The sequence below is a fragment of the Phaeodactylum tricornutum genome, chromosome 16 (assembly GCF_000150955.2).
Source record: "Phaeodactylum tricornutum CCAP 1055/1 chromosome 16, whole genome shotgun sequence".
In the NCBI taxonomy this organism is placed as follows: Eukaryota; Bacillariophyta; class Bacillariophyceae; order Surirellales; family Neidiaceae; genus Phaeodactylum; species Phaeodactylum tricornutum.
In genome coordinates this window covers 728,619-754,235 of record NC_011684.1, presented here as the reverse complement: position 1 = coordinate 754,235, position 25,617 = coordinate 728,619, and the positions used below count along the sequence as shown (strand labels likewise).

Below are 25,617 nucleotides of genomic sequence, written 5' to 3'. Positions count from 1 at the left end.
CTCCATATTTTTGCTTATTTGAAATCTCACAACAGGTCACGACTCGTGTTTGATGATTCATATGCTGATATTGAGAACCATTTTATAGATGGTGCAGATTGGACGGACTTTTATGGTAATGTGAAGGAATCTATTCCGCCGAATGCTCCGAAGCCACATGGTAGAGCTGTGGAGATTACTGCTTTTGTTGACGCTGACCATGCTGGAGACAAAGTCACTTGCCGTTCACAAACAGGTGTTTTGATCTATCTTAATCATGCTCCGATTATGTGGTTTTCGAAGCGTCAGAATTCAGTTGAAACGTCTTCGTTTGGAAGTGAGTTCGTTGCATTAAAGATTGCTACGGAGATGATTCAGGGTTTAAGGTATAAGTTACGGATGATGGGAACTCCGATTGATGGTCCGGCTAGAGTTTTGTGCGACAATATGTCGGTGGTACACAATACTACAGCGCCGGAATCAATGTTGAAGAAGAAGAGTAATGCTATTGCATATCACTTTGTACGAGAGAATGTCGCGATGGGAGTTATCAAGATTGCTTATGAGCCGTCGGAAACAAACTTAGCCAATGCGCTAACAAAGGTTCAGTCAGCTCCAGTACGACAGAATCTTATGCGTCAAATTTTAAATTGATTCAAGTGAAGAAGGGTTTGCCGACTTTCCCGTTTCGATGAAAACAGTATCGGAACAAATTGCATTTGCAGTACTACGTGTCATTGCATGCAGTGTCAAAGTTTTTATTTTACAAGTTGTGGATCCCTATTTTTTCCCATAGTGGTTTTGAGGGGACACATCTCTCCATGTCCATGTCTATGTTTATGGTTTCGATATGTGGGGACTAGAAAACCCCTATGTCAAGAGGTACATGAGGGGTTCATATCCCTAAGTCTATCAGATAAGTCTATAATCTTGTGCTTTACGCCTTTGGTCGTCTACGAAAGTATGCAGGATCCTTTTCGATTCCTTAGACGATTCTGGCCCGTTATCGTTGCAGTTTTCTAGTTTGTTTGAATCGCAAACGGCCGGATCGAAAGCATTTCTGAGTATGACGTGGATGAGTCGTGTAAGGAGTTTTCATTCCTTAGTTTTAGGTCTATTCGGCCATCCCCGTTGTCGCACTGTGTACTGGTCGAGTATGCTTGCTTATCCGCTTGTCTGAATTCACCTACCATCTTCTGCCCGATCCTGATATCAATGTGTCCGATGGATCTTCTCTTTTCTGCCCGACGCAATCTTATCAGTTTGTCCGTCACTTTGGAGGCTCTATATGGTCAATACTGGTCTGACATGGATTTAGGATGAGTCTGTTAGGTGGAAAAGTAGATTTATCACCAATTTACTTAGACAAGAGACAAACTATGTTGAGAATCCCATAGCAACTACTTAAACAAGAGACAAACTATGTTGAAGATCCCGGAGCAGTTACCTACGCAAAAGACAAACCAACTTGAAGATCCCGGAGCAGTTACCTATGCAAAAGACAAACCAACTTGAAGATCCCGGAGCAGTTACCTACGCCAAAGACAAACCAACTTGAAGATCCCGGAGCAATTACTTAGAAATAGTTTTTGGATAAATTGTATTCAGCTAGGTATACCCCTACTTCTCTGGGATCTTCCTGCCCTTAGGATGTAAATGGATGCGCTCCATTTCCCGCGGCATGCATGTTATGAAAGGTATTTCCGGTTCCACTATAAGTATATGTGAGCGCGCGTCATGGTATAAGGATACTATGACGGAAGAAAGATATTTGTGTACGTTTGAGTTTGTTCCTCAGGTTTTGTTGTATCTTGGCAAATCGGAGGAGCAACAAGAATTAGTTTATAGCACTAATTCTTCAATCATTGTTTTATAAGTTCTTTGATCCGCATTGCTAGTTTACGCATAGGTCCTCGTATCCACTGCCTAACCCGAGGGGAGCGTCGCCAACAAGTAGAGTTTTACAGTTCCTAAGTCCCTTAGGTGTATCGCCGGTCGTTCGTAATAACGCCCTCTCTTGTTTACCAGGCTCTGTTCCTAACAGTGCTTCTGTCCATACGGTGTACATTGGTGTATATCGTAACAATCGACAACGTTGGACTAACCCGTACCCAAATCTGTGGATCGGGCAAGGGTTTGAGCTCCAAGCACCGGGCGTCCCCCCATATGCCATATAATTTGAAGACTAGATGGTTCATTGATGTTCCCAGCCTTGGTGGTAGAAGGGGGATTTGGTTTTGTCTGATGATGTTGGTGATTTCTGAAATTTAAATATCAGGCCTATTTGCCAATGGAGTTTCCAGATTGTTTAGAAAACTGCAACGATAACGGGCTAAAACGTGTCTGTGGGACCAAAGGATTGTAGATACGATAAAAAGACGTAAAACAAAGACTTATTAAGCATAAACCCAAGATAAAGGGATAATGAACCCCGATATGCTTGTCGTAGGGTTTTTCTAAAACAAAACTTATAAACTTGTCCCCACGATTAAGGGATATTGAACCCCCATATGCTTGTCGTAGGGTTTTCCTATTTTACTGTTAATAACGTTACTTCAGAAAGGGTTTGACAGTAAAAAAGATTTTATTGTATTAGACAAAGAACTTCCCCCTCCGGGTTAGCCGAGAAGGGTTACTTATGTTGTTGGACACTGAACCCAGAGGAATTACTTACAACATCGGACAGTGAACTGGGAGGGAATACTTATACGTCGCACTGTGAACTCGGAGGGAATATTTATATGTCGCACTGTGAACTCAGAGGGTTAACTTATGAGGAGTTTTTGGATAGATTTTATACATTATTGTAGGAAAGTACTACTCTGGGTTCTCCCTCCCCTTAGGGAAGTCACAAGCAGACACTGAAAACTCTTGGAACACAGCTGCTGGAAAAGAAGCTCTGCAACTCTGGCAGATGCTGCAATGATATGAATTGCACTTCTTGAATTCTGATTCCTCTCCTGCACCACCTTCCTAGTCACTGCAGCAACTTCATCATGACACTGCTTGATTGACAGGGAGAAGCCATCACCAATGCAATCACTATCTGCCACAGTCTCAAAGGCAGATACTCCATAGTACTTCATCAGAGAAGAAGGAAAGGTAGATGGAAGTGTACCACTCAGAGCACAAATGGGAACACCAAACATTGTAAGGTCCTGCAAACAGTCAAATACTGGTCTGAATGTTTCTGTATATGGACAGTGACACTCATCAATGACAAAACCAGCCAATCTTGATTGCATACTTTGCACTATGGGAAGATGGAATTCCAACAATTTAGCCAGTGCATCAACTGTGAGGAATAGAATGTGTGGAAGAACATCTGACTTTAGAATGGTTGGAACTTGATTGGAACAAACAGCAGAACTCTCCAACATATCAACACTGACACCATCTAATAGTTCAAATTTGGACTTGGCAGAATGGTAGTGATTGTAGGCTAGAAACTTGTAGGGAACCACCACAACAGCACACTTCCTTGTCAAACCAACTCTATGTCTGGCATAGGCTGTCACCTCCCACACAGCAGACTTCCCTCCTCCACAAGGTAGATTGGCTATCACATTCTTGGACAAAGTGGACCATGTCAGAACCATACTCCTCTGAGTCTCAGACAGCCAATTTGCTTCTCCACCATACAAGATTTTGAGAGCAGCAACAATGGTATTCTCAGGCAGAACATCCAGGGGAATATCAAAGGTCCACTGAGTATCCTTGTCTCCAAGATGAAAGTGGTAGGCATCATAGTAGTCCTCAAGATGAGCCTTTCTATGAGTAAAGTAGGTACTGGCATGAGTAGAAGGAGCATGATGACTCTGCATGGCAACCATGTCAGAAGTGGTGGCCTTCCCATCATCTTGCATAGGGAACAAATAGTTGGACAGACTTGCAAAGAAATGCCTGACTTGAAGATCATCAGGTGCTCTGGGAAGACAAAATAGAGACTGCACAAAGTCTTTCATGAGGTACTTCCTGTCACTTCTTACTGGTACAAAGCTTGACAAATCCCCTCCTCTCAATGAAATGACAAGTCTGAAGAGCAGTACAATCCTTGAAATTGACTTTGGAAGCTTGTGCTGGGTAAGCTCAGTACTGAGTTTTGACTGGGCCTTCCACTTCTTTGTAGATTTGGCATAGAAGTACAAAGCACCATCCCCCCAGAGAACTTGAAAATCTTGTAGGCCTAAAGTTTCTGAATACCTCATACTGCCAAGACCCAGACCATGCAAACAGAACTCCACAATGGATGACAGATGGTCTTGATCCATTTCATTGAGCTGAGGAGACAGCTTCAAAGATTCACTGAACACATCTCCACCAGCTTGTTGAACTTGAAACTGAACTCCCTCATCAGCTCCACCTGATATTCCAACATTGAGCAAAGGCAGAGTTGTGGTCAAAAAGACTTCCCAATCCTTTCCATCAAAGATCTGACTGAGAACAAGTCTGGCAGCACTAACAACCCTTGGAATGAGAGTCTTCCAAATTTCTGGCTTGAAGATGAGCCCTTGCACCACAATCTCTCCATTTCTAGAGAAATACCTGTCAACAATCTTGGGTTTCTGCATCTGGATCTCTCTGAGATGCCTGATCATGGGTCCAAGGGTGTTCATGGTGGGCCTCTCCATAATAGTTTTCACCAGAACTTTTGCTCCTTCTATGTAACCAAGAGGATGGCTCACAGTCCCCACAACAGAACAGTAGGCCAGTCTGAACAAGTGCATTATGGTGGCAACTTGGGAAGCAGATGCATCAGCTGATCTCAACACAAGCTGGTCCTTGGAAATGAAGAAGCATCTAGCTGCAGCATAGACACAGCCCAATGGACATTGACTTGTGCTGGCAGGATTTTCCAGTAAGATATCAACCAGAAGCTTGCCTATCAGACCACCTTCAATGATCTGAGTAGAAGACTCACTGAGCTCCAGAAGATCAGAGAGCTCTTGTCTTGTCTTGACAATGATACCAGTTCCAACACAATCATGTCTCCAGAGGAAGCACAGGAGCTTTTTCAGTTCCTTGCTCAACACGCTGACATTTTCTCTCATAGAAAAAGTTGTGTTCTGGGCAACTTGATTGACCTCCACTCCCTCATAAAGCATCAAGCTGGCTCTGAGGTTAGCAGGCACTTCAGCAACTTCAATCCTTGCATATTGAGTCAGCCAATCTTCTGCAATCTTAACCAACTTGATCAATTGAAGTTCAGTTGCCTCCAGCTCACGGTATTGAAGAATGTGTTCCATGATATTGCTTTCAAATTGCTTGCCAGTACTTTTGATGATCTGGGAGAAGATAGGAACATATCTCTCAGCATTCTCATCTTCTCTGATAAATGGCTTGATGATCAAGGTCATGTCATTGTAAGAGAAAAGCTTTGCTGACGGTTGGACTACCTTGTCTTTGGGTAAATACTCAACCACCCTATTGCAAATGGTTTTTACACACAATTTCTTTACCATGTCAGCCTGAGCACATGCACCTCCCTTCTGGATTGAATTTGCAATGTGACGTTGGACATTATCTGGTCTTGAAAAAACCTCTCCACATATACCACAGGTATCCAGCACTTTTTGGGTACCTTCACAGTAGAATTCATTTGGTGGCAGATTTTTGAGTCTCTCTACTTCCAGCTTCAGTTTGTTGTAACTTTGACACATATACCCAGCATGGTACTTTTTGACATGCCTGTGAAAGCTGGTGCTTTGTTCTGCAGAGACTTTTGCCTTACATTTTAGACAGTATAGACCAAAGGGTGTACATTGAAAAATGTGGTCATCTGAGTCATCATTTATTATGTCAGTGAACTCTTTGGTTGTTGCCAAAGAACTTCCTGGGGTACGAAGCAATGGATCTGTTGCTGCTGCTATAGTGACTAGTGTTGGAACACCAACCTTAGTACATACACTTCTATTTCTTGGCTGGGTAATTTTTTCTACTGGTTTCAACAAGGGTAGGGTCTGATTTTGACTCTCTCTGTCAAATTCTTTTCTTTTTTTCCCCTTGGCTGCATATGGATTATTAATATACAGGTGCATACTGCCAGTTGTTTGTTTGGTAGAGTATGATTTGTTTGACTGTGAGTCACTCATTGTGGAACTTGTGCTTTTTCCTAAAAACAAAAGTTGCTTATGGGAGGAGGACTATGAAAATTGTTGACTGGGGGCTTCCAAAAACTTGTGTTGTTACTTCGGTGTTGGTGGTGAATGGAATCTGAGAAAAATCTGACAGAAATTCTGTGAAAAATTTTCCATTCCTGGGAGAGATTTTTAACAAGTGATTTTTCGCATTTCTTCCAGTTTCTTATATATATACTAATTAACTGTAATTAGGTTACCAAAGTGAAATTACTTACAATTCTGTATTTATATGCTCAAGGCAATAAAATTACAACTGGAGTTGATGCATATGCTCCTGACAGTCCAAAGGAAATTGGAAACCACGTATACACTTGGAGTTGGCAGACAACTTTAGAAAAGTTTACAATTAACAACGCAAATAAGGACTGTGAAAAGATGTTACATCAATCCGTCAATTTGATCTTGTCACATCTGGAAAAATTCATTGTTTCGTTAGGGGATGGCTAAATCACCTACTAAGTTTATCACTTATTCCATGTCACGGGTATTTCCCTGGTCCACCAACAAGAAAAATAGCTTGGTGCAGTAATGAGCCGGCGGGTTTCAAAATCACGTTCAAATATGTACTGATTCTACCTGTTAGGTCCTCAACCGCACCTCACTGTAAACTGGTATGCTGCCGACACTCATAGGGAAATCGGAGTCGACAGTCAGAACTTCAGAAAAATTCACGACGCGAACGAGCCGTTTGGCCCGGAAGATTTTTTCATGGAAACTGCTGGAGAAGCTGTACGCACCGCAGTTGTACTGGCCAGAACAAAACATGATGGTACAGCCGAAAGAGAAACACTAACTGCGGGAGCCGTAGTCCACTTCTTTGGGCTGTGAAGCAGCTCCCTGTGCTTGTATTGGCGTTGGTTGGTATTGGTTCTGTTGGTGCTGTCTACAGTGACAACAAGAACAGCAACAACAACGACAGCAATGGGTGACGATGGCAACGGTCAAACCGGATCCGTCAACCCGTATCAAACAGAACCCTTATTTGGCTGCAGGTACCCACTGTGCTGTCATTTGGCACAACAAAAGCATGTCATTTGGGGCCGACAAAGGCCGCAATATTTTTTTACCATCGAAAATGCCTTGCTGCGATCGTGACGGAGGGAACCAAAGTTGGAATTGAATGAAAATTGCGGGAAGTATTGGTAGTTATCATTTCCGGTTGCAAGGGGCTTGCCAGTGTTTCATTGACCAAAGCTGGTGTTGGCAAAATATCAGTTGTATTGGGTCACTCTATCTGTGACCGGAGGAAACCTTGCTTGGCTGCTATCCGTGGCAAACAACGCTTTCCATTTCCCTAGCCATAATGGGAGTGACCAAGAGAGTTGCAGATGCAGGCCGTGTGGGGGACAAGTAAACCAAATAGAATCCACAATAAAAATAGTACAGGATACAACAGATATCAAAATACAACCAACATGTGTGTAGAACAGCTATAGATACTACAAACACTCAAAAAAATGCGTAACAGTATGCTAACTTTAAAAAGACTAGTTGATTTAGTTCCTGAAGTGCAAGCAGTGTCTCCATTTTGTAGCGTGGTAGCGTTCGTAGTGTATTTGTAAACTTGTCGGTTGGCGCACACTGCTCGCGTTGAGCTTTATCCCAGCCTTATTCCGATTTTGTTCGACATCATTTAAACCCTGTCGCAAACTTTGTTTTGCGGAACTCCTGTTCCCTCTGTGCCGCTTCCCCCTGCTCCTTGAAATCGCGTCGAAGATATTGCGCCTGGGATCTTCCACTCCGGTACCGTTTTCCCACTTTGCCATTTGCAAAGGCCAGAAATCCTCCAAAGCGGACAATTGCTGCACCGACTACATTAATGCCTTGTCCGTGGCAGCTTGTTGGAGTTGCTTGCTAGACCTCTTCCTAATGGGTGTGCCTATCATTTGAATGTTGAAGTTGTTTTGGTTGCATGACTGTGAAAATTAGAAATTTCAAATGTTGGACGGACCGTGAGGTTTTGGATGTTGCATCATACACCGTCACTGCCAGCCAGAAATTTTGATTAGGCGGGTGTTTCGGTAGGGTGTTTTCACAGCGTCACTTTACATTAGTAAGGATTTGAAAAAGATTTTATTGCTTTAGAAAAGAAGTATTGTTCTCCGGGTTTACCAAGAGGGTTTACTTATGTTGTTGGACACTGAACCCAGAGGAATTACTTACAACATCGGACAGTGAACTGGGAGGGAATACTTATATGTCGCACTGTGAACTCAGAGGGAATATTTATATGTCGCACTGTGAACTCAGAGGGTTAACTTATGATGAGTTTTTAGATAGATTTTATACATCATTGTAGGAAAGTACTACTCTGGGTTCTCCCTCCCCTTAGGCAGGTGTTTTGGTAGGGTGTTTTCACAGCGTCACTTTACATTAGTAAGGATTTGAAAAAGATTTTATTGCTTTAGAAAAGAAGTACTGTTCTCCGGGTTAACCAAGAGGGTTTACTTATGTTGTTGGACACTGAACCCAGAGGAATTACTTACAACATCGGACAGTGAACTGGGAGGGAATACTTATATGTCGCACTGTGAACTCAGAGGGAATATTTATATGTCGCACTGTGAACTCAGAGGGTTAACTTATGAGGAGTTTTTAGATAGATTTTATACATCATTGTAGGAAAGTACTACTCTGGGTTCTCCCTCCCCTTAGGGAGTGATAAAGTATAGCCACGCAATACTGCAATTTGCCACTAAGGTGAGCAATTGTCATAGCTATTGTTGTTGGAACATTCAACTAGCATAGTGCCTAGCTCTGAATATTGGCCATGTTTGCCAGCCTTATTACTGTCCCAGTCGTCGTCTGTACGACGCTGCGGATAGAGGCAATGTTTTTCGGGTCATTACCGAAATGTCATTTGCGAAGGCAGTGCGAAGTGACACGTGTGTGCATCTAAGGATGCAGCAGTTGTGACACGCAAGACGACATGTCTTGCCGACCAAGAAATCATTTTTACATAAGCGATTTTCTCTATTATGGTCATCCCTTGAGAGGTAAAGAAAATACCTTCTCCACGTCTACAAACTGGGATTGAATCGAAGCAGATAAGTCTGCACACGATCAAAGGGTCTCATGTTCATCTGCATTCATCTGCATTCATTTGCATTCATATGCATTCATTTGCATTCATTTGCAGTCATCTGGATTCTGCGGGATCAACGCATAGAAGACAGTACAGAGGCTACGGTCTCCTTGAATACGATTGACCAGAACATTACTATCCCAGTAATGTGACTATCCGTGGAGAGTAGTACTGATTCTACTGAGACTCCTAAGGGAGCTCCAAGGGATTTGTTTGCACTCGAAAAGATTACATCCATATTTGTCTCTACTCACAATTCTAAATTCAGTCGAGGTCAAACCGATTGAGTTACCGATTAAATACAATACAATCGGGGCCTTACGAGGCTTTCCCCTTTATTCATCTTACTCCCTCATTGTATCAACAATACATTGCGTGAGTATAGAAGAATCCGTTATATGGCCGACAAAGCCACACAAAGTGCTGACGCAAACGCAATTCGCAAGGAACAACAGAAAGCTGTATGCCGGACGTTGGCAGGTTAGGTATCCCAGAGGAGTAGCTCGAACCCTATTTGATATCCCAGAGGGAAGACGTGATATCCCAGAGGAAGGATATGATATCCCAGAGGGAATACACGACACAAACAATTCGCGGAAGAACAGCTGACTGTGAATGTGAAAGCTGTGTGCCGGATGTCAGCAAGTTAGGTATCCCAGAGGAGTAGCTCGAACCCTATTTGATATCCCAGAAGGAATACATGATATCCCAGAGGAAGGATATGATATCCCAGAGGAAATACACAACACAAACAATTCGGGGAAGAACAGCTGACTGTGAATGTGAAAGCTGTATGCCGGATGTTGGCAGGTTAGGTATCCCAGAGGAGTAGCTCGAACCCTATTTGATATCCCAGAAGGAATACATGATATCCCAGAGGAAGGATATGATATCCCAGAGGAAATACACAACACAAACAATTCGGGGAAGAACAGCTGACTGTGAATGTGAAAGCTGTATGCCGGATGTTGGCAGGTTAGGTATCCCAGAGGAGTAGCTCGAACCCTATTTGATATCCCAGAAGGAATACATGATATCCCAGAGGAAGGATATGATATCCCAGAGGAAATACACAACACAAACAATTCGGGGAAGAACAACTGACTGTGAAGGCTGTATGCCGGACGTCAGCAAGTTAGGTATCCCAGAGTAGTGGCTTTAACCTTATTTGATATCCCAGAGGGAAACCCTGATATCTCAGAGCAAAACCCTGCTATCCCAGAGTGATTACTTAGACATCCCAGAGGGAAACCCTGCTATCCCAGAGGAATTACTTAGGAAGAGTTTTTGGATAAATTTTATACAGCGAGGTACATAGTTACTACTCTGGGATACCCCCTCCCCTTAGGTGAGACCAACAAAGGTGAGTCGTATTCATGTCGATGATTGTGTCAGTCACAGCCGGTGGATTGTATCTGAGATGGGAGCTCGCTTTTTCAATGGTCGTGGTTTCCTCCGAAAAATCCCACACGCCCCTTCCAATAAAATTATATGCGGAGCATGCAATCGATGGTGACTGGAAGCTGAATCAGTTCTTTCATTTCTATCTACGAGTCCCAGGGCCGTTTCGTTACTTTGAAGTACCGGGTGAAAGAAAATATATTTGGAGGGTATCTGAGGAGCTGCAGAGCTAAAGGGGCTAGCAATTATTACTCGAATAGCGGGCCACCGAATTCCGAAGTTGCTCTTTCGCTTTATCTCGACAACGAACACGATCGACTCTAAAATGCTACAGAAAAACCATCGTATCTTATTCACAATCAACTTTCATCTCCGATATGCTATTCCTTGGTTTTTGGTTTTGGCGCTGTCGCCGTCCGGGGACATGGCTTACATTGGAAAGTTGACTACACGTCCTTTGAAAAAAAATTCCTCTCCGCCATTGACAATTGATCGTGGATCAAGCGGCACTGTAAGGCTCCACTCTCATCCTTTAGTAGAAGAAGCTGGGCCGAGAAATTCGTTTGGATTAGGATACTACGATCCAAACGAGATCTGTCCTTCGACGAAACCATTGACTGCAAGTGTCACCTTTTTTGCTCACTACGTCTTGAAGCTTTTTAAAGAAAATCGACGGCGAAAACGAATACGAAAATGCCGTCAACGATTGGGTAAAACTAAATCTAAGAATGGATCATCAGGATGGCTCAAGACCCTGTCGAACTTGAACGAGCAACGCCGAAACTTGGCAACTCTAGCAGACTATACCGCTTCAATTGTGGCTCCGTCATTTTTCTTTCTCATACTGGGAGCGCTCATGACAAGTGTTATCCCGCATTACTACGCCATATGCATCCAGCTTGTTGCAACATTAGACGGCACAAGGGCAAAGGTATTCCAAGCTTTGACCGGGCTTGTCGTTTCGAGTACACTGGGTGCGTTGTTCACTGGTTGTCGAGGAAGCTTATTTTGGATCGCGGGAAGTCGAGCGAACTACAATATTCGGGTCAAGCTACATCGTAGTCTTCTATTGCAGGAAGCTGCTTTCTTTGACTCCAATGAGACCGGATATTTACTCAGCCGTCTGAATAGCGATGTAAACAAGATTGGAATGGTGATATCTTATCATGTCAACGTCGTCTGTCGTCAGTTGGCACAATTTATCTTTGGGAGTGCGTACCTCATCAGAATTTCTCCAAAGTTGTCTCTTTGGACTTTTGCTGGAATTGGTCTCGTTGCCTGGCTCTCGACTATCTATGGTGCTTTCAATCGTGTGTTGGCGCAGCGTGTTCAGGACACCTTTGCGGACGCGACTGCCGTGGCGGAGACTTCGTTCTCCATGTCGGAAACGATTCGTGCCTTTGACGGAGTGGCCGTTGAGTCAAATAAGTACGAGACGGCGCAGAGCAAAGCGTTAGATCTTGAAGAAACGCAAGCATGGGGATACGGAACGCACAAATTTGTCTCAGACACTTTGCAAGGAATTTTGCAAGTACTCCTACTTTTTGCTTGTTGGAGTATTGGTCGAACAGGAGGCTTACCCGCTGCTCAATTGACGACCTTTATGTTCTACACCAATTTTGTGCTCGAGTCATCCAATGAAGTCGGTGATCAATGGGCAAAAATTCAAGGCGCGATCGGGGCGAGTACCTCTGTATTTGATTTGATTCGAAGAGTACCTTCTGTACGAGATCCGCCAATGAAGCTGGCGTTGCCCTCCGTCGATCATTCTGTAAAACATTTAAATGGCTCAGAATTGACGCCAATTATCAACATTCACAACATGACACTAAAGTACAGTGCAATGGACTTACCCGCGCTGGACTGTATCGACCTAAAAATCGACGAAGGCGACCGAGTTGCAATCGTTGGTCGAAGTGGTAGTGGAAAGTCTTCCATGCTCCGCGCTATACTCAGGTTCTACGATCCAACTTTTGGATCGATTCAACTGGAAAGAACTCTTCTGACGGAAATGTCAAGGAAGGATATTGCCTCCAAGGTCTCCATCGTTTCACAAGAGCCGAGTTTGTTTCCTATGAGTCTAATGGAGAATATCTTGTACGGTATTGAAAAGGACGCCGTTGATCCGAAGACTGGTGAGCAATGCTACAGTGATGCTTATCGGGAGAGGACATCCAAATCGTTGGAGCTTGCTGGTCTCCCAGTGCAGCCGGGGAATGATTTAAACCTTTCACTTGATACAAGGGTGGGAGATGGTGGACGTTCCCTTTCCGGCGGTCAGCGTCAACGGGTTGCTATCGCACGTGCCTTGATTCGGCATCCCGAAGTACTTTTGTTGGACGAACCGACAGCCGCCTTAGATTCCCAATCTGAAAGGGCGGTGGTTGAAGCCTTGCTGCGAGCGATGGAGCGCTCAAAGAGTATGGTGATGGTGACACACCGACTAGGTGTGGTTCGCTCATTGAATGTGAATCGAGTAGTGGTTATGGAAAAAGGGAGGATTGTGGAAACGGGTCATCCCGAGGAATTGCTGTGCAAAGAGAATGGCTGGTTCGCTAATCTGGCCCGAGAACAAGGGATTGTGTCCGCTCATAAGTCGACCACAGCAGTAGAAGAATACCCTTAAAAAACTTCTTCTCTACAAACTCTACGAATGCGTATCGGTATCTTCTACCATTACTACTGTATTGTAAAACTGAGTTTCCATGACAACATTAGCCTTATGTTTGTTCCGTATGTGTTGCATTTTGAGGCCAGAGGTACCAAAGAAAAACAAGCAATGCTGAAAGACAAAGCAACAGCGTTTTAACGATTCCGTTTCGAACTGTCTGCGAGGCATGCTCGGTGTCCGCTATAAATATCTGTTGCGATCTCGGCCGCGTGGCATTTCCGTCAGCTTTCCGCTTTTTCCTTTCCGGATTTCCACCTTTTATATTTCCCTTGCGATTCAGGTCGATGTCTTTACCCTTTCGACCAAATCGAGGACGATGTCTAAGGGCCGCTCCTCCCGATCCTTTGGCAAGTTCTCCATTGGCGACCCTTTTACGCCAGGCGGCATGACCTCCCATATTACGGACATTCAATTCCTGTATTCATTGCAATGGAGTCGCTACGGCCAGCGGTAGAAAGTGCGAATTGACTGTAAATTAATGTAATTGTAGATGTGGGGTTTTCTCGGATGTGCAGCGTGGACAACGTAGGCTTGTCGAAGGGGATCATGTGTCAGATGGTTTAAGCTGGATATAGTGACGACATGTAAAGACCAATCCAAATACGTAGATAGGTCAGGTGTCTGGCCTTCATGCGTTTCCAGGAAGAGCGTGACGTAGGCAACGTAGTTCTTTGCTCACTTTCTCTTCGTTTTGGATCTGGCTTTCACTTTTGGCATTTCTTTAGAAGTTCCGCCGCCATCTGCTATCCGTTCTAGTAACATTGCGCCATACTCACCGGAAGGACTCTCAAACTGTACAAACTCGTCGCCGACCGTCCGTACGGGGAATATGCATGTTGCGTCGCGGATGTTGTCCTTTGTGTTTTGGGCAATCCTGTCTCTTTTGCTGGTGCTGACAGCGAATGCACTGGGATGTGTTGGTTTCGGTATGCAAGCGTCTCCGCTTTCTCAGTGCACGAGTCGTCGTCGGTTCGCACAAAAGAAGGGATCCCACAGTCACCTCTCGTCTCACCGCGCAATGACGCTCAAATTGGCGAAAGCTCTTTCCGACGATGACACGAGTGTGACGATTGTGACAAAGTCCGCGGAGTCCTACTTTGTCGACGCAGAATTCTTCGAATTGCAAATATCACCCCACAGACCCCTTGGTTGCACGGTAGAAGAAAGCCTCGGCGTAGGACGACACGTATTCGTCAGCAAAGTCGTTCCGGATGGGAATGCCGCTAAAGCTGGAATCGCAGTGGGAGACGTCCTAATAGGGGTCACGGCGGTCACTGGTGATCAAATAATGGATGTCTCCGGTCTCGGGATCGAGACGATGTAAGTGTGCGATTGCGTCAAGGACGGTGGAAAAAATACGATCCGTACGCTCAAAGACTCTCTCGTTTCCTTGTTCTTTTCAGTAAAGGACTAGTCGCATCTCGACCGGAAAATGAGTCCCTATCTCTAAAGCTTGCGAGGGGAACAACCGTCGTCGAGGATCACGAGCAAGCCATTGTAGATCTGTGTGGCAATGAGGACCAGAGCGAGTCGGAAGCTGAGCAATGCGTCTTGGATTTTTTGAAGAGTGGCTACGACTACGCCAATGATTCTGATGACAGCATGGAGGCTGTTGATGATGTTGACGCCGCAGACAGTGCTGCGGAGGAAGAGGACTTGGTAGGAAATATGTACAGTATGTGGAACGAAGACATGCCCGCCGCATCGCCTAAACCGGAACCCATACCTGCATCCGAGGCGGCTAGTGTAGTCAAACCATGGTCTTCGCGATCAAGCCCATCCGGAACTTTCATCCGAGATCCAACTACTGGAAAGATGAAAAATATAGACGCTTAAGTAAGCGGGGGAATCGTTCGTACAGCCTTCCGTTGTCTTAGATACATTCAATATCAGTGTTAATAACAGACCATATTGACGCTGTTATTGTCTTAGATCAAAGAAGTGCGGAGCTCTCTGTCTCATGGATTCCTCGAGCTTCGGTATCAGCTGTGCTTCGACCTTTTCGTTCACGTAGCAATTAAAGGCCCAGCCTTCTTTCGTTCCATTCTGTGCCGCCATTGCAGGATCTTTCGGCCAAGGTAGTCCAAGACGACAAAGTCCTTGCTTTCTTCTCGGAAGCTTCAAGTTGTCGACATGACACATGCGTTGCCAACCGGATGTATCTTGAATTGCAACTGCCTTGGTATGGATCATAAGTGCTTCGGATAGTTCGTCCCCGAAGCGCTGCCGAGGATCGGGAAAACCACGAGGCTTCCATACCATCCCCTCTTTTACATATTCGCTCTCATTTTTTTCTGACAAAGTCGTGACGGCTGAGTAGTGTATAAAATGCTGCAGGACATAGTCAGGACGGTACAACTGCTTCTCAGCGGGCATCACTTCTTTCTTTTGACCGGGCGGTTGTCGATCGCAATTATAGGCTTGAAGCATAGTATGTTTCAGAGGAATCTGTAAGTGAAAGCAAGGTTCGTTGTGCCAGCATATCTCTGGGTCATTTATTTCCACAATCTCGTCAATAAACGCGCGTCGAGGCCACGCGCGCCAAGAGCCGAAAGAAACAATGCGCGTATCTTCGGCTTCCAACTCTTTCAACAAAGATAAGACGTCGGAATGCTTTCCCATGGGAATCAGATATTCATCGATATCAAACTGGCCAATCCAGTCGACGTGGGGACCAAACCGCAGCCGGCAAGAAGACTCCGCTGCGTACTGGGAAGAGCGTTCGCCGACGCTGTCAACGTTGTTGGGATTATTGTTACATATTTGTGACGGCCAAGGGATGTAGGTGACGTCGTCTGGAAAAAGATCTGCCACACTTTTCAGTGAAGTATCATTGCTGAAAGCCCCCGAGTTGTCATACAGATAAAAGTGGTCGAATCCGATCACTTTGTTGTAGGAAATCCATTCCAACAATCGTCGCTGCCCATCATTTATGGCAAATCGGTTTCCACGCGTTGTATATCCCGCAGAAGCCCAAATACAGGAAACTAAACGGTGCTTTTTGACAGGCTCAATAGCGTGTGTTGTGGATAGGATCAAGGCAGATAAGTCTTCGTCGGCCTTTTGGTTTTCGTATGTCATAAGAGACGGTTGGCAAATTGGAATGTTTTCCCAGCGCCCAGAATCCTTGATGGCGGGCAGAATGTGCTGTGATCCCCACTCGTGTTCTGGATCGAATCGTGCCGTAACATTATTGTCCAAAAAGTCTTTGTACTGGGGCTGCAAGAACTGCTTGGGCGGTCCATACCGAGGAGGTGTACGTATAGGAATCAGATCCACAAAGTACTTGGTCCAGTCGGTTTTCGGATCGACCGATCGACCCAGACGAATGTCGTTTTGTAATGCCTTTGGAATAGGACAGCGAAAAAGGAGTTGTGATGTGTGAATTGATTTGATGCCGCCGTCGTCTTCGGAAAAGGTGTTCTTGTACCGTTTCCTCAGAGCCGTCCAATCGTAGTCGAAATTGAATTCGGAGAGTGTTTCTTCCATACTTGGTTTGAATCGACAAATGAAACGTGTGACGACGCCATCGGGGTCGGCCTCTTCGTGGCTCGACAAACGGTATCGTGTTTCGGAAGCGGTACCATCATCCTTGGAGAGGCGCTTGATGGGAACGTGCTGAAAGAGTGCAACTTGTGGCTGCATGTGAGCCATAATATCTTTTTCCTTGTGACCCGTCTTGCAGCGACGTTTGTTTTGTGCCACAAACTGTACATATGCTCCATCATGAGTCGGAAAAACGTCGTGGATCCAAGGTAGAAAGGGATCAATGTCTGCGGGAGTGTCATCAACCGGCCATTGTTGTATCAATTTCGAACAAGAATTCAATCGCGGATACGATATTTCTCGCAAATTATGTTGCTTTGCTTGCGATCGGATAGGCAACGGCTTGCGAGTCCACTCGTCCAGACTCGAGGGCTCTAGAAATGCTTTCAAAATAAAGTCTGGTGAAGGATGTGTCTCCGGAGGCGGGTCTATCTTTGCGGCGAGATGGTTTGGTTCGGCGTCAGTCCCGTCTCCTTCGTCTTTTGGAAGCAAGACGTCCGGTGCTACGCCGTGTCCGAAGGGATTTTCTAGGTGTTGTCGCCGAAAGGGATTCCTTTTGGTCTTTTCTGCTCGCGTTTCGATTTGCTGCTCTTTCCTCCCCGTGTCTTGGACAGAGTCGAGTCGGTTTTTCCGGGACGACTTCAATGGGGCTTCCGGCGCGTGTGCAGCCAAAGGACTGTCTTCATGGTAGGATTTATCTTCTCCTACGATGTGATTGCGTGTCACAACAACAACAACAGCCACATAGGTAACCACCAAGCAAAACATTGTCATGCCGATCCAGCAGGTTGGTGACGCAGAAGTCCATTTGCGTCGACTACCGGAGCCCATAGTTCGTCGGCGCACGGGCAAAGGACGCGCTGCCGAACCGAACTTGCTCGAAAATGCCGGCATGGTAGAGAATGATAGGCTTGGTCAGTCTGTCAAATCGAAAAGAATTGCAACGGTGCGCTTGCTTGCTTCGATGCAACAGAAGCCATTTTCCACTTTCTGTGTGTTGCAAATCCAACATCGATCGCCAAGCGGTTTGAGTTTCGGTCATCCATATCTCGAAAGTGACTGTGATTTGCTGATGTGAGACTTGTCCAAATACAGTGGCCTATGTATCGAGTTTTATATTTAATATTTAAATAATGTTAAATTTCGAACAAACAAAGGATCATTCCAGTCAGTCTCCCTATGACGTCATTCCATCCTCCAAGCGAATCGAAATACGATCAGTAACCTGTACTCTCCAGAGCTAAACGGAATCACACATGTCGTGTCTGCGTTGGCGATCCATGATCGGTGCTGACACCAACAACTAGTACGTATCGCGATTGCTCGTAGAGGGGACCATCAACCATCAACCATACTACATTTCGCACACTCATTGTCATCTGTCACACACGACGATTCACACACAACAATAGACAGAGAAAGGGCTCATCCAAAAGATCAATTGTCTGCCGTTCCATTAGCAAATCCTTCGCGCGCTCCTCGAACGAAAAAAGCTATTCTCCAGCAAGTGCCCGTCACCAACGGTTTCTCAGTCAGTCTCAGCAAAACTGGTAGTCTCAATCTAAGGAAGCACCATGAAACTATCTTTGAAAGCGGCTCCGCTAGCCGTGCTGTTGTCGTTGACGAGTACTTTGGCGTTCCAGTCTCCGCATCCATTGTCGTCTTTTACATCCGCTAGAAACTCTCGACTGGCAATGGATCGCCGGGGATTCGGGAACGCCTTGGTAGGAACTACAGCGGCAACGCTGTGGAACGCCAACATCGCCGTCACGCCTGCCAACGCCCAAGTCTTTTTCGATCCAGCCATGTACGGAGATCAAGAACTTAGAGTAGGCGCAGTAGATTCCGTGCGGGAAAGCGTCCGACGGGCCATTTTGAAAAATCCGCAGCTTGCTCCGAGCTTCTATCAACTCGCCCTACTCGACGGACTCTCTTTTGACTCCAAGACGCAGAAATACGGACCCGACGGTAGTATTCTCAAGGTCGTCCTCTCCACCAAGGCTGACGACGCCTACACCAAGAACTTGCAGCAGGCCTGCCTCACACTAATCGAAGCGGAAAAGAACTTGCGTAAGAAAGTCGCCATTACGATTGCTGACGCCATTGCCATCGGAGGCTCACAGTCGATTGAATCGATCGGGGGGCCCGTATTAGCGGTGCAACTCGGGCGGGCCGACGCTCCGATAAAGGCACCCGTCAGCGATGTTCCCATTGACTTGTTTTCGGGCAAACGCGATTTTGCTGACGTACAAAACGCTTTTCGTAATGCTGGATTAACAGACCGGGAAATGACCGCTCTTCTGAGTGGTTTGCTAACGCTAGAATACGTCGAAAAGACTCGAACGGTGGAAGACTGGAAACAGTCGGCTCGTCCCCGCTTCCGTGAACCGGGCAAAATGGGACGCTTGTCTGAATTCAAGCCCTTAACCGACGACGATATTGCTCAGGCTGAACTCGAATCTGATCCAGAATACGAGGATCCTGATGATGGTTGGTACATTGCCGATAGTTTTGGATCCCGAGAATCCCGTTTTGGTGATCGCCTCGCCAAAGACCAGATCAATGAAAAGACTTTCAATAAGTATTTAAAGGACATTGCCGAAAAATCCAAAAAGCAAGGACCGGACGCGTTTGAAGAGTACGGTTGGATCGCCATGCTAGTGATGGATAAGGATTCTCCTACAAGCTCGACTTGGTTGAACAAATATGCTGGATCCAACCTGAGCTACATCAAAGACTTGTCCATTTCTTACAATTCTCTCACGCAACTGGGTGCCGTGTACACAGGAGGCAAATATGAGAATCTTCTTAAGAACAAACCACGAAAAAGTCTCAACGATGACGACTTGAAGCTCTTTTAAAGAGTACAGCGATGAATAGACATGAAAAAAGGAGTTGTATGCGTAATTCCGCTTAAGATGATACAACACGGGAGGAACTATAGTAGAGGCAGCCATACTCTCCACATTACGTCTACTATACAACACTATCCGTTAAGGAGTGTAGCACAGATCTCGACTGGCTCGTACAATTGCTTCTATAGCAGCTTCCTGAGAGTTCCCCATCGGTACGGCAGCCGTGTAAGGTCGCTCATGGATCCACATTTGCACTATTCTTTTCTCATCCGCGGCCATTTCGCCCTTATGTAAGGTTCGATCGTCGGGTCGGCCGTCGGCATAGGCGGGAAAGAACATAAGAGCCGACCCTTGTACTGGTTGCATCGTCAAAAGAGATCCGTCCGGGGTCCGTAAGTCTCTAAAAACTGTACCACCGCCTCTTTCAACTGTGTTAAGATATACCAGAAGCGTAGCCAGTCGCTGTCCGCCGTTCCCAAGCTGTGGAGTTGGAACTTCGTCGTAGTGCCACGAGAACTCCTCGCCCGTTTTGTACCGAACAATTTGCGGTTCTTCCATTTGTGGGAACAAGATGCCCAACACATGATGTGCTTTCGCCAGCAACGTTGGTACTTGAGAATAATAGCAAAACCAGGACGTAGAAGTGCGTTTAGACTGAGCCAAAGGCGAAAAAGTGGCCGAATTTACCCGAACGGCCTCGTTGTGGTATTCCCCTTCTGTGTGTTTTGGCGTTGAAGAAGGCGGCATCGCAGCGTGCTCAACGTTTAGGCATTCATCGGGGGTTAAGAAGTGATCAATAGCAATCACTGGAGGTGACTGATGCAACATTCGCAATCGCATGGGTTCGCGGCCGTCGAGTGTGCTCGTTTCTACCCCGTTGTCATCAAAACGATCGAGCGTCAGAGGGAAGTGATCTTTCAGAGCCTTCCGGATTTCGGTCAAAGTGTGTTCTGTGCTCGATTTCCTAGCAGGTATCAGCTCAGTTCCGGGAGGCAAAGCAGGGAAAATGTCTTCCGCGGTTGGCGGAGGAAGCCCCCATTTATCGAGCTGGACTGACATGGATTCGGTACTTGCAACTGGAGGAGCCAAGTCACTCAATCCTCGTTTCGGACGTCTGGAATTTTTGTTTTGCTTGGCTGCGCGTTTTGACGTGTCGTTTCCGAACCCTCCCGCGAAGGCTGTCATTTTATAGCAGCGCTGATTTCGTGGAGTGTTCTTGTTCCCCGATGGAAAACGCTCCCGCTCTCTTATTCCAACAGAATCTGCTCTGTCCACTTTATGATTGGCTAAAAAAGAAGCGATCCAAGCCGACCAGAACACTCTCATGCTTCTCCGTGTCGTCTACACGAAAGTAACTTGCAGAAGGAAGGAAGGAGAGAAGGATATCAGGGTACTCCGGGAGACAAAAGACGACTGCCTTTCTGTCGCAAATATGATTACGTTCTCCCTCGAAAAGACCGACACTCAACATTACAATTAGTGTCAGGTCAACCGAGTTGCCCAAATCATTTTAGTCGTTGCGAGTGACGGCAAGACCGCTCAAAACTTTTTGACTAACAATTTGATCTACTCGAAGGACGTCAAAATTGAGAAATGGAATCGATGCTTTTGCTTGACTATGTGATAAATTATAGCCACACAATGCTACAATTTGATACTACGTTGTAGATAGAATTGCTTAGCTTTAGCATTATTTGTTGGAACATCTATCTAGGATTCACTAGCTCTAGATCCTGGCCTCGTTGCCATTTCCTTTTTCCTGACTCTGTCGTAGGACAGACGCAGTGGCCAGACGACTGTCCTCGTCGGGTTCATTGCCCGTGTATGGCATGCCGGAGGAAAATACGAAGCGTCTCATAGGAAAACAATTTTTTTGCGTTATGCATCCAAATGTTTGCAACATACACAACTCAGGTTTCCGTTGCATGAGGCGTATAAGACGACTCGTCTTATCAAACCTGATATGCTGGGAACGAAATATTCCTGATTACCATACGGTTTCCCTAGATGAAAGTTGTCAACAGATACTGGTGACACCACTCGAACTCGATGGTTTGGCGATCACATAGGTGATCCAATCGTCTCGACAAAAACTATGTCAATGGTTCGATAGCCAGTACATTGGCTACTTGGTTTCTACATTTGTGCGTTCTGTTTCCAACACAAAAGGTTTCATTTTGGAATCTATATTTTACTCTCACAATCTCAATCTAAAAACCTACCAATTAAAACAATCGGAGCCTCTACGAGGCTTTCCCCCAACTTATACTCTTTCGTCGTATTCTACAAATACACTCGTAAGCAGGTAGAATTCTCTCATATGAAAGGAATCATTGTCGGCTCAAAGCCAAGGGAAAAAACAGTTACTTTGACTCAGAGCTTACAATTCTTACTACCAATCCTTCAAAGGAAGCACGATGTTTAACACTGAACTCTCAGTAAACTTGACAATTACTTGTGTTATGACTATTTACTCTTGACTCAGAAAAAGGGTTGTCAACTAGAAACAAAGGATGTAGAGACTCGACAGAAACTGCGTGTGTACGTGCATATCTGTAATGTTTTGTTTAGGTAGACACAAGCAGCTGTCAATGAAAGATTGCACAGGGATGAGTCCTGAATGAATCTCAATTGTGAGTCTGTAAGCCTTTTAAACTGTGCTTTGGCATACATCAGGTTTAACAGCAACCACTCCACTTTCAGACTCATCACAAACTCTGGAATCCACTGTTAGAACACTCCCATTGCTGCATTCACTAACACAAAGTATGGCTGCAAAGAAGTGCATGGGTACATTGGAAACATAGTAACACTATCAATTAGAGCTTTTAGGCTCCAGGTGTAAAGTATCCAATCCACATACAATGTGCAAATTGACCTGCCTCATGGTACGCTATCTGGCGCAGGCAAAGCCAAATCAAAGGAGGGCAGTGTCAAAAACCTACAGTAACTCAATAAGCACGAAAGTCTCTTTCTGGAAGAAACCAGGAGACACAAAAGCGTATGTAAGCAAATCAATCTACGTCAATTACTTCCGCGAAAACTTGTATGTGGCAAAGCTAGGTACAGAAATCGAACTAGAAAGAATAACTGAGAAGTATGCCGTAAAAAATGCGACCTCAAACCTCCTGTGTACTAAACATTGAGAGACCTCGTATGCAATTACCAATGCTTTTCTAAAGTCATGATCTTTGCTTTATTTTCCCGACGTGTAGATAGCCAAGTCAACAAGACGGTTCGAGTAACCCCATTCGTTATCATACCAGGCGATAACTTTATGGAAGTTGTCGTTCAAGGCAATTCCAGCAGAGGCGTCCACAATAGAGCTGCGGGGATCGTGGACAAAGTCTTGGGACACAACGGCGTCTTCGGTGTATCCGAGAATACCCTTCATCGGTCCTTCTGACGCCTTCTTGAGGGCCGCCTTGAGTTCGGCGGCGGAAACAGCCTTTTCAGTGCGAATGGTCAGATCGACCATAGAAACATCGGCCGTGGGGACTCGAACAGCCATACCGGTTAGCTTCCCGTTCAGCTCCGGAATGACCTTGCCGACGGCCTTGGCTGCTCCCGTGGAGGCCGGAATCAAGTTTGCCAAGGAAGATCGTCCAGCGCGCCAGTCCTTGCCTCCTTTTGCTGGTCCATCAACAACAAGTTGTGTAGCAGTACCAGCATGGATGGTAGTCATGAGACCCTCAACAATACCGAATTCTTCGTGTAAAACCTTGGCGAGTGGCGCGAGGCAATTGGTGGTACAGGATGCGTTGGAGAAAACGGTGGCGCCACTGTAGGTCGTGTGGTTGACCCCCATGACGTACATAGGAGCGTCGGCGGAAGGAGCCGAGATGACAACCTTTTCTGCACCGCCGTTGATATGCGCTTGTGCCTTATCGATGGTAGTGAAGACTCCTGTTGATTCACAGACAATCTCGGCACCGACCGAGCCCCAGCCAATTTCTAATTTAAGGGTGAAAAGGAGAGCGATTCAGTCCGTGTAATCTCAATTGGGACAAATGTCCAAATGAAGTGAAGCGTTTTGAACAGATTCTCTCAGTTACTTGAATGCACGACGATGCAAGATCAGATAGACTTACCTTCAGGGTTGCGCTCCGAGAAGAAACGGATCTTCTTGTCTCCCACTACAAGGTATCCTTCTTCAAACGAGACATCCTCGGCGTAAGTCCCGTGCACGGAGTCGTACTTAAACTGGTAAGCCGCGTACTCGGGCGTCAAGAAGGGATCGTTGACAGCGACAACGGTCGCGTCGGGGTGCTCAAGCGCAGCGCGCATCACGAGACGTCCGATACGTCCAAATCCGTTGATTCCGAGAGAGACTGGCATGGTAGAATTTGATAGAATTACTGATGTTTAGAAAGGCGAAAAAAGATTTGAATCGTTTTCTACGAGTTCTGTTTTTATGAATGGAGAAGAATTAGCGTTGCACCTGCAAGATGCGATCCAGGCCTTTTTTCCACGACAGGAATGGTTTCGATGCGAACTTCAAATCTGCGGAAGATCCTAGAAAAAGATACCGAGCGAACTGCAAACAGCTGCGAGGCGCCAAGTGAAACGTTAGGGGACTCAGGATGCCGTGACATCAGCAAAACCACATCAACCAATGGATGTCAAGCGCACAACGTCCACAAAAATCTTCCTCTTACATTAGTCAACGTTCTATGGACAGACGTATACGACAAAACCTTGCAAAGTTAGGTACTTGTGCTGAGTCGGCAGTTGAGGCATAAGGTTTCGGTTAATTAGCTCATGTTGAACAAATTAATATAACAAAGAAAATCATAGAGCGCGAGACGTTATCGCAAAAAGTATCGCATCGCCACAACTTGATGGTTGGCGATCCTCACTTTTCTGTAGCGTTGCTCTGTTCCGTATCACCATCCTTTTATTCTTGTTCCGCCTTTTACCCGTCGACCTTGATCAGAAATTTCCCTTGTTGTTCTTAGAGATACAATCATGACCCTAGTCGCCGCAGGTACGAAATAACGGCCCTTAGTATCTCCGCTATTCGAGGCATTGTATTCAGTCTCTAATGCCACAATTGTATACCTGGGCGGCTTTAGTTCCTCGTCGTGATGCGTCATTTAAGAAGACCGTGTCAGCTGAAGACGGTCGTCGATCTCGGGAAGAGACAACTTTGCATATTCGAAAAAACAGAATGGCCGAGCGCATGGCCAAACGTCGCACAGCACCGATGTCAAACCAAAGCACAGCCATTGACAGCAATATCGATAGTGCAGCCCATCAACCCGTGCCAACCACTGCAAAAGAAATTGACATTGCTGTAGCTGGCTCTGTGCAAACTTTCCGCGCATGGGAGGCAAATCCTGCGTCGGTGAACGACGATTCTCTAGCAGACGCCACCAAAGCAATTCGACGACTATTGTCAAAGGAACGAAACCCACCTGTTGTCCAGGTAATTCGATCGGGAATTATCTCTTTTTTGGTACGATTCTTGCAGGAGGACAAAACTGACGCTCCACGTTTGCAGTTTGAATCGGCATGGGCACTCACGAACATTGCTTCAACAAGTCGGACATCGGATGTGGCCCATAGTGGTGCCATCCCACATTTGGTCCGTATTATCAATCATGCAGACTCAGCGGAGCTTCGTGAGCAAGCTGCTTGGTGCATTGGAAATGTGGCTGGAGACTCCATTGAGAACCGAGATGGTCTCCTTGCCACGCCGATGTTGACCAACGGTATGTTGAAAAATATATCTCGTCCAGCGAACCTCTCGCTACTGCAGAACTTTACCTGGGCAATTTCCAATTTATGTCGATTTAAACCATCTCCCGATTTTGGTGCTGTTGCTCCTTTTATAAGTGCATTGGTAAACATTCTCAATGAAGTTGAGAATGGTGTCGGTGCCGAAAGCGCCGTAGACCTACAGACGGACACACTCTGGGCGCTATCGTACTTATCGGA

At 45.7% G+C, this 25,617-nt stretch overlaps 8 protein-coding genes across 8 annotated transcripts; 4 read left to right on the top strand and 4 right to left on the bottom strand.

Moving 5' to 3' along the window:
• Positions 1–2,780: 2,780 nt before the first annotated feature.
• On the bottom strand, positions 2,781–5,336 carry PHATRDRAFT_48289 (predicted protein; the record flags this gene model as incomplete). Its single annotated transcript, XM_002182557.1, has 1 exon — positions 2,781–5,336. One exon carries the CDS (start codon positions 5,334–5,336, stop codon positions 2,781–2,783), a length of 2,556 nt encoding a protein of 851 aa, XP_002182593.1.
• A 6,083-nt stretch (positions 5,337–11,419) lies between these two features.
• On the top strand, positions 11,420–13,254 carry PHATRDRAFT_22332 (predicted protein). The gene is made up of 2 exons (XM_002182717.1): positions 11,420–12,319; positions 12,350–13,254. Exons 1-2 carry the CDS (start codon positions 11,462–11,464, stop codon positions 13,229–13,231), a joined length of 1,740 nt encoding a protein of 579 aa, XP_002182753.1. The 5' UTR covers positions 11,420–11,461; the 3' UTR covers positions 13,232–13,254.
• Positions 13,255–13,592: 338 nt separating this feature from the next.
• Positions 13,593–15,112, top strand: PHATRDRAFT_38705 (predicted protein; the record flags this gene model as incomplete). The annotated part of the gene is made up of 4 exons (XM_002182716.1): positions 13,593–13,726; positions 13,767–13,801; positions 14,002–14,596; positions 14,680–15,112. The coding sequence occupies 4 exons, from the start codon at positions 13,593–13,595 to the stop codon at positions 15,110–15,112; spliced, it is 1,197 nt and encodes a 398-aa protein (XP_002182752.1).
• An 84-nt stretch (positions 15,113–15,196) lies between these two features.
• PHATRDRAFT_48287 (predicted protein) lies at positions 15,197–17,791 on the bottom strand (the record flags this gene model as incomplete). Its single annotated transcript, XM_002182556.1, has 1 exon — positions 15,197–17,791. Exon 1 carries the CDS (start codon positions 17,714–17,716, stop codon positions 15,197–15,199), a length of 2,520 nt encoding a protein of 839 aa, XP_002182592.1. The 5' UTR covers positions 17,717–17,791.
• A 351-nt stretch (positions 17,792–18,142) lies between these two features.
• On the top strand, positions 18,143–19,683 carry PHATRDRAFT_48286 (predicted protein; the record flags this gene model as incomplete). The annotated part of the gene is made up of 1 exon (XM_002182715.1): positions 18,143–19,683. The coding sequence occupies exon 1, from the start codon at positions 18,397–18,399 to the stop codon at positions 19,681–19,683; it is 1,287 nt and encodes a 428-aa protein (XP_002182751.1). The 5' UTR covers positions 18,143–18,396.
• Positions 19,684–19,815: 132 nt separating this feature from the next.
• PHATRDRAFT_38702 (predicted protein) lies at positions 19,816–20,862 on the bottom strand (the record flags this gene model as incomplete). Its single annotated transcript, XM_002182555.1, has 1 exon — positions 19,816–20,862. The coding sequence occupies one exon, from the start codon at positions 20,860–20,862 to the stop codon at positions 19,816–19,818; it is 1,047 nt and encodes a 348-aa protein (XP_002182591.1).
• Positions 20,863–22,675: 1,813 nt separating this feature from the next.
• On the bottom strand, positions 22,676–24,104 carry GapC2b (glyceraldehyde-3-phosphate dehydrogenase). Its single transcript, XM_002182554.1, has 2 exons — positions 23,769–24,104; positions 22,676–23,631 (listed from the first exon to the last, which is right to left on the bottom strand). The coding sequence occupies exons 1-2, from the start codon at positions 24,013–24,015 to the stop codon at positions 22,874–22,876; spliced, it is 1,005 nt and encodes a 334-aa protein (XP_002182590.1). The 5' UTR covers positions 24,016–24,104; the 3' UTR covers positions 22,676–22,873.
• A 941-nt stretch (positions 24,105–25,045) lies between these two features.
• On the top strand, positions 25,046–25,615 carry PHATRDRAFT_5467 (predicted protein; the record flags this gene model as incomplete). Its single annotated transcript, XM_002182714.1, has 1 exon — positions 25,046–25,615. A coding segment is annotated over one exon (570 nt), but the record flags the coding sequence as incomplete, so codon positions are not given.
• Positions 25,616–25,617: the final 2 nt, after the last annotated feature.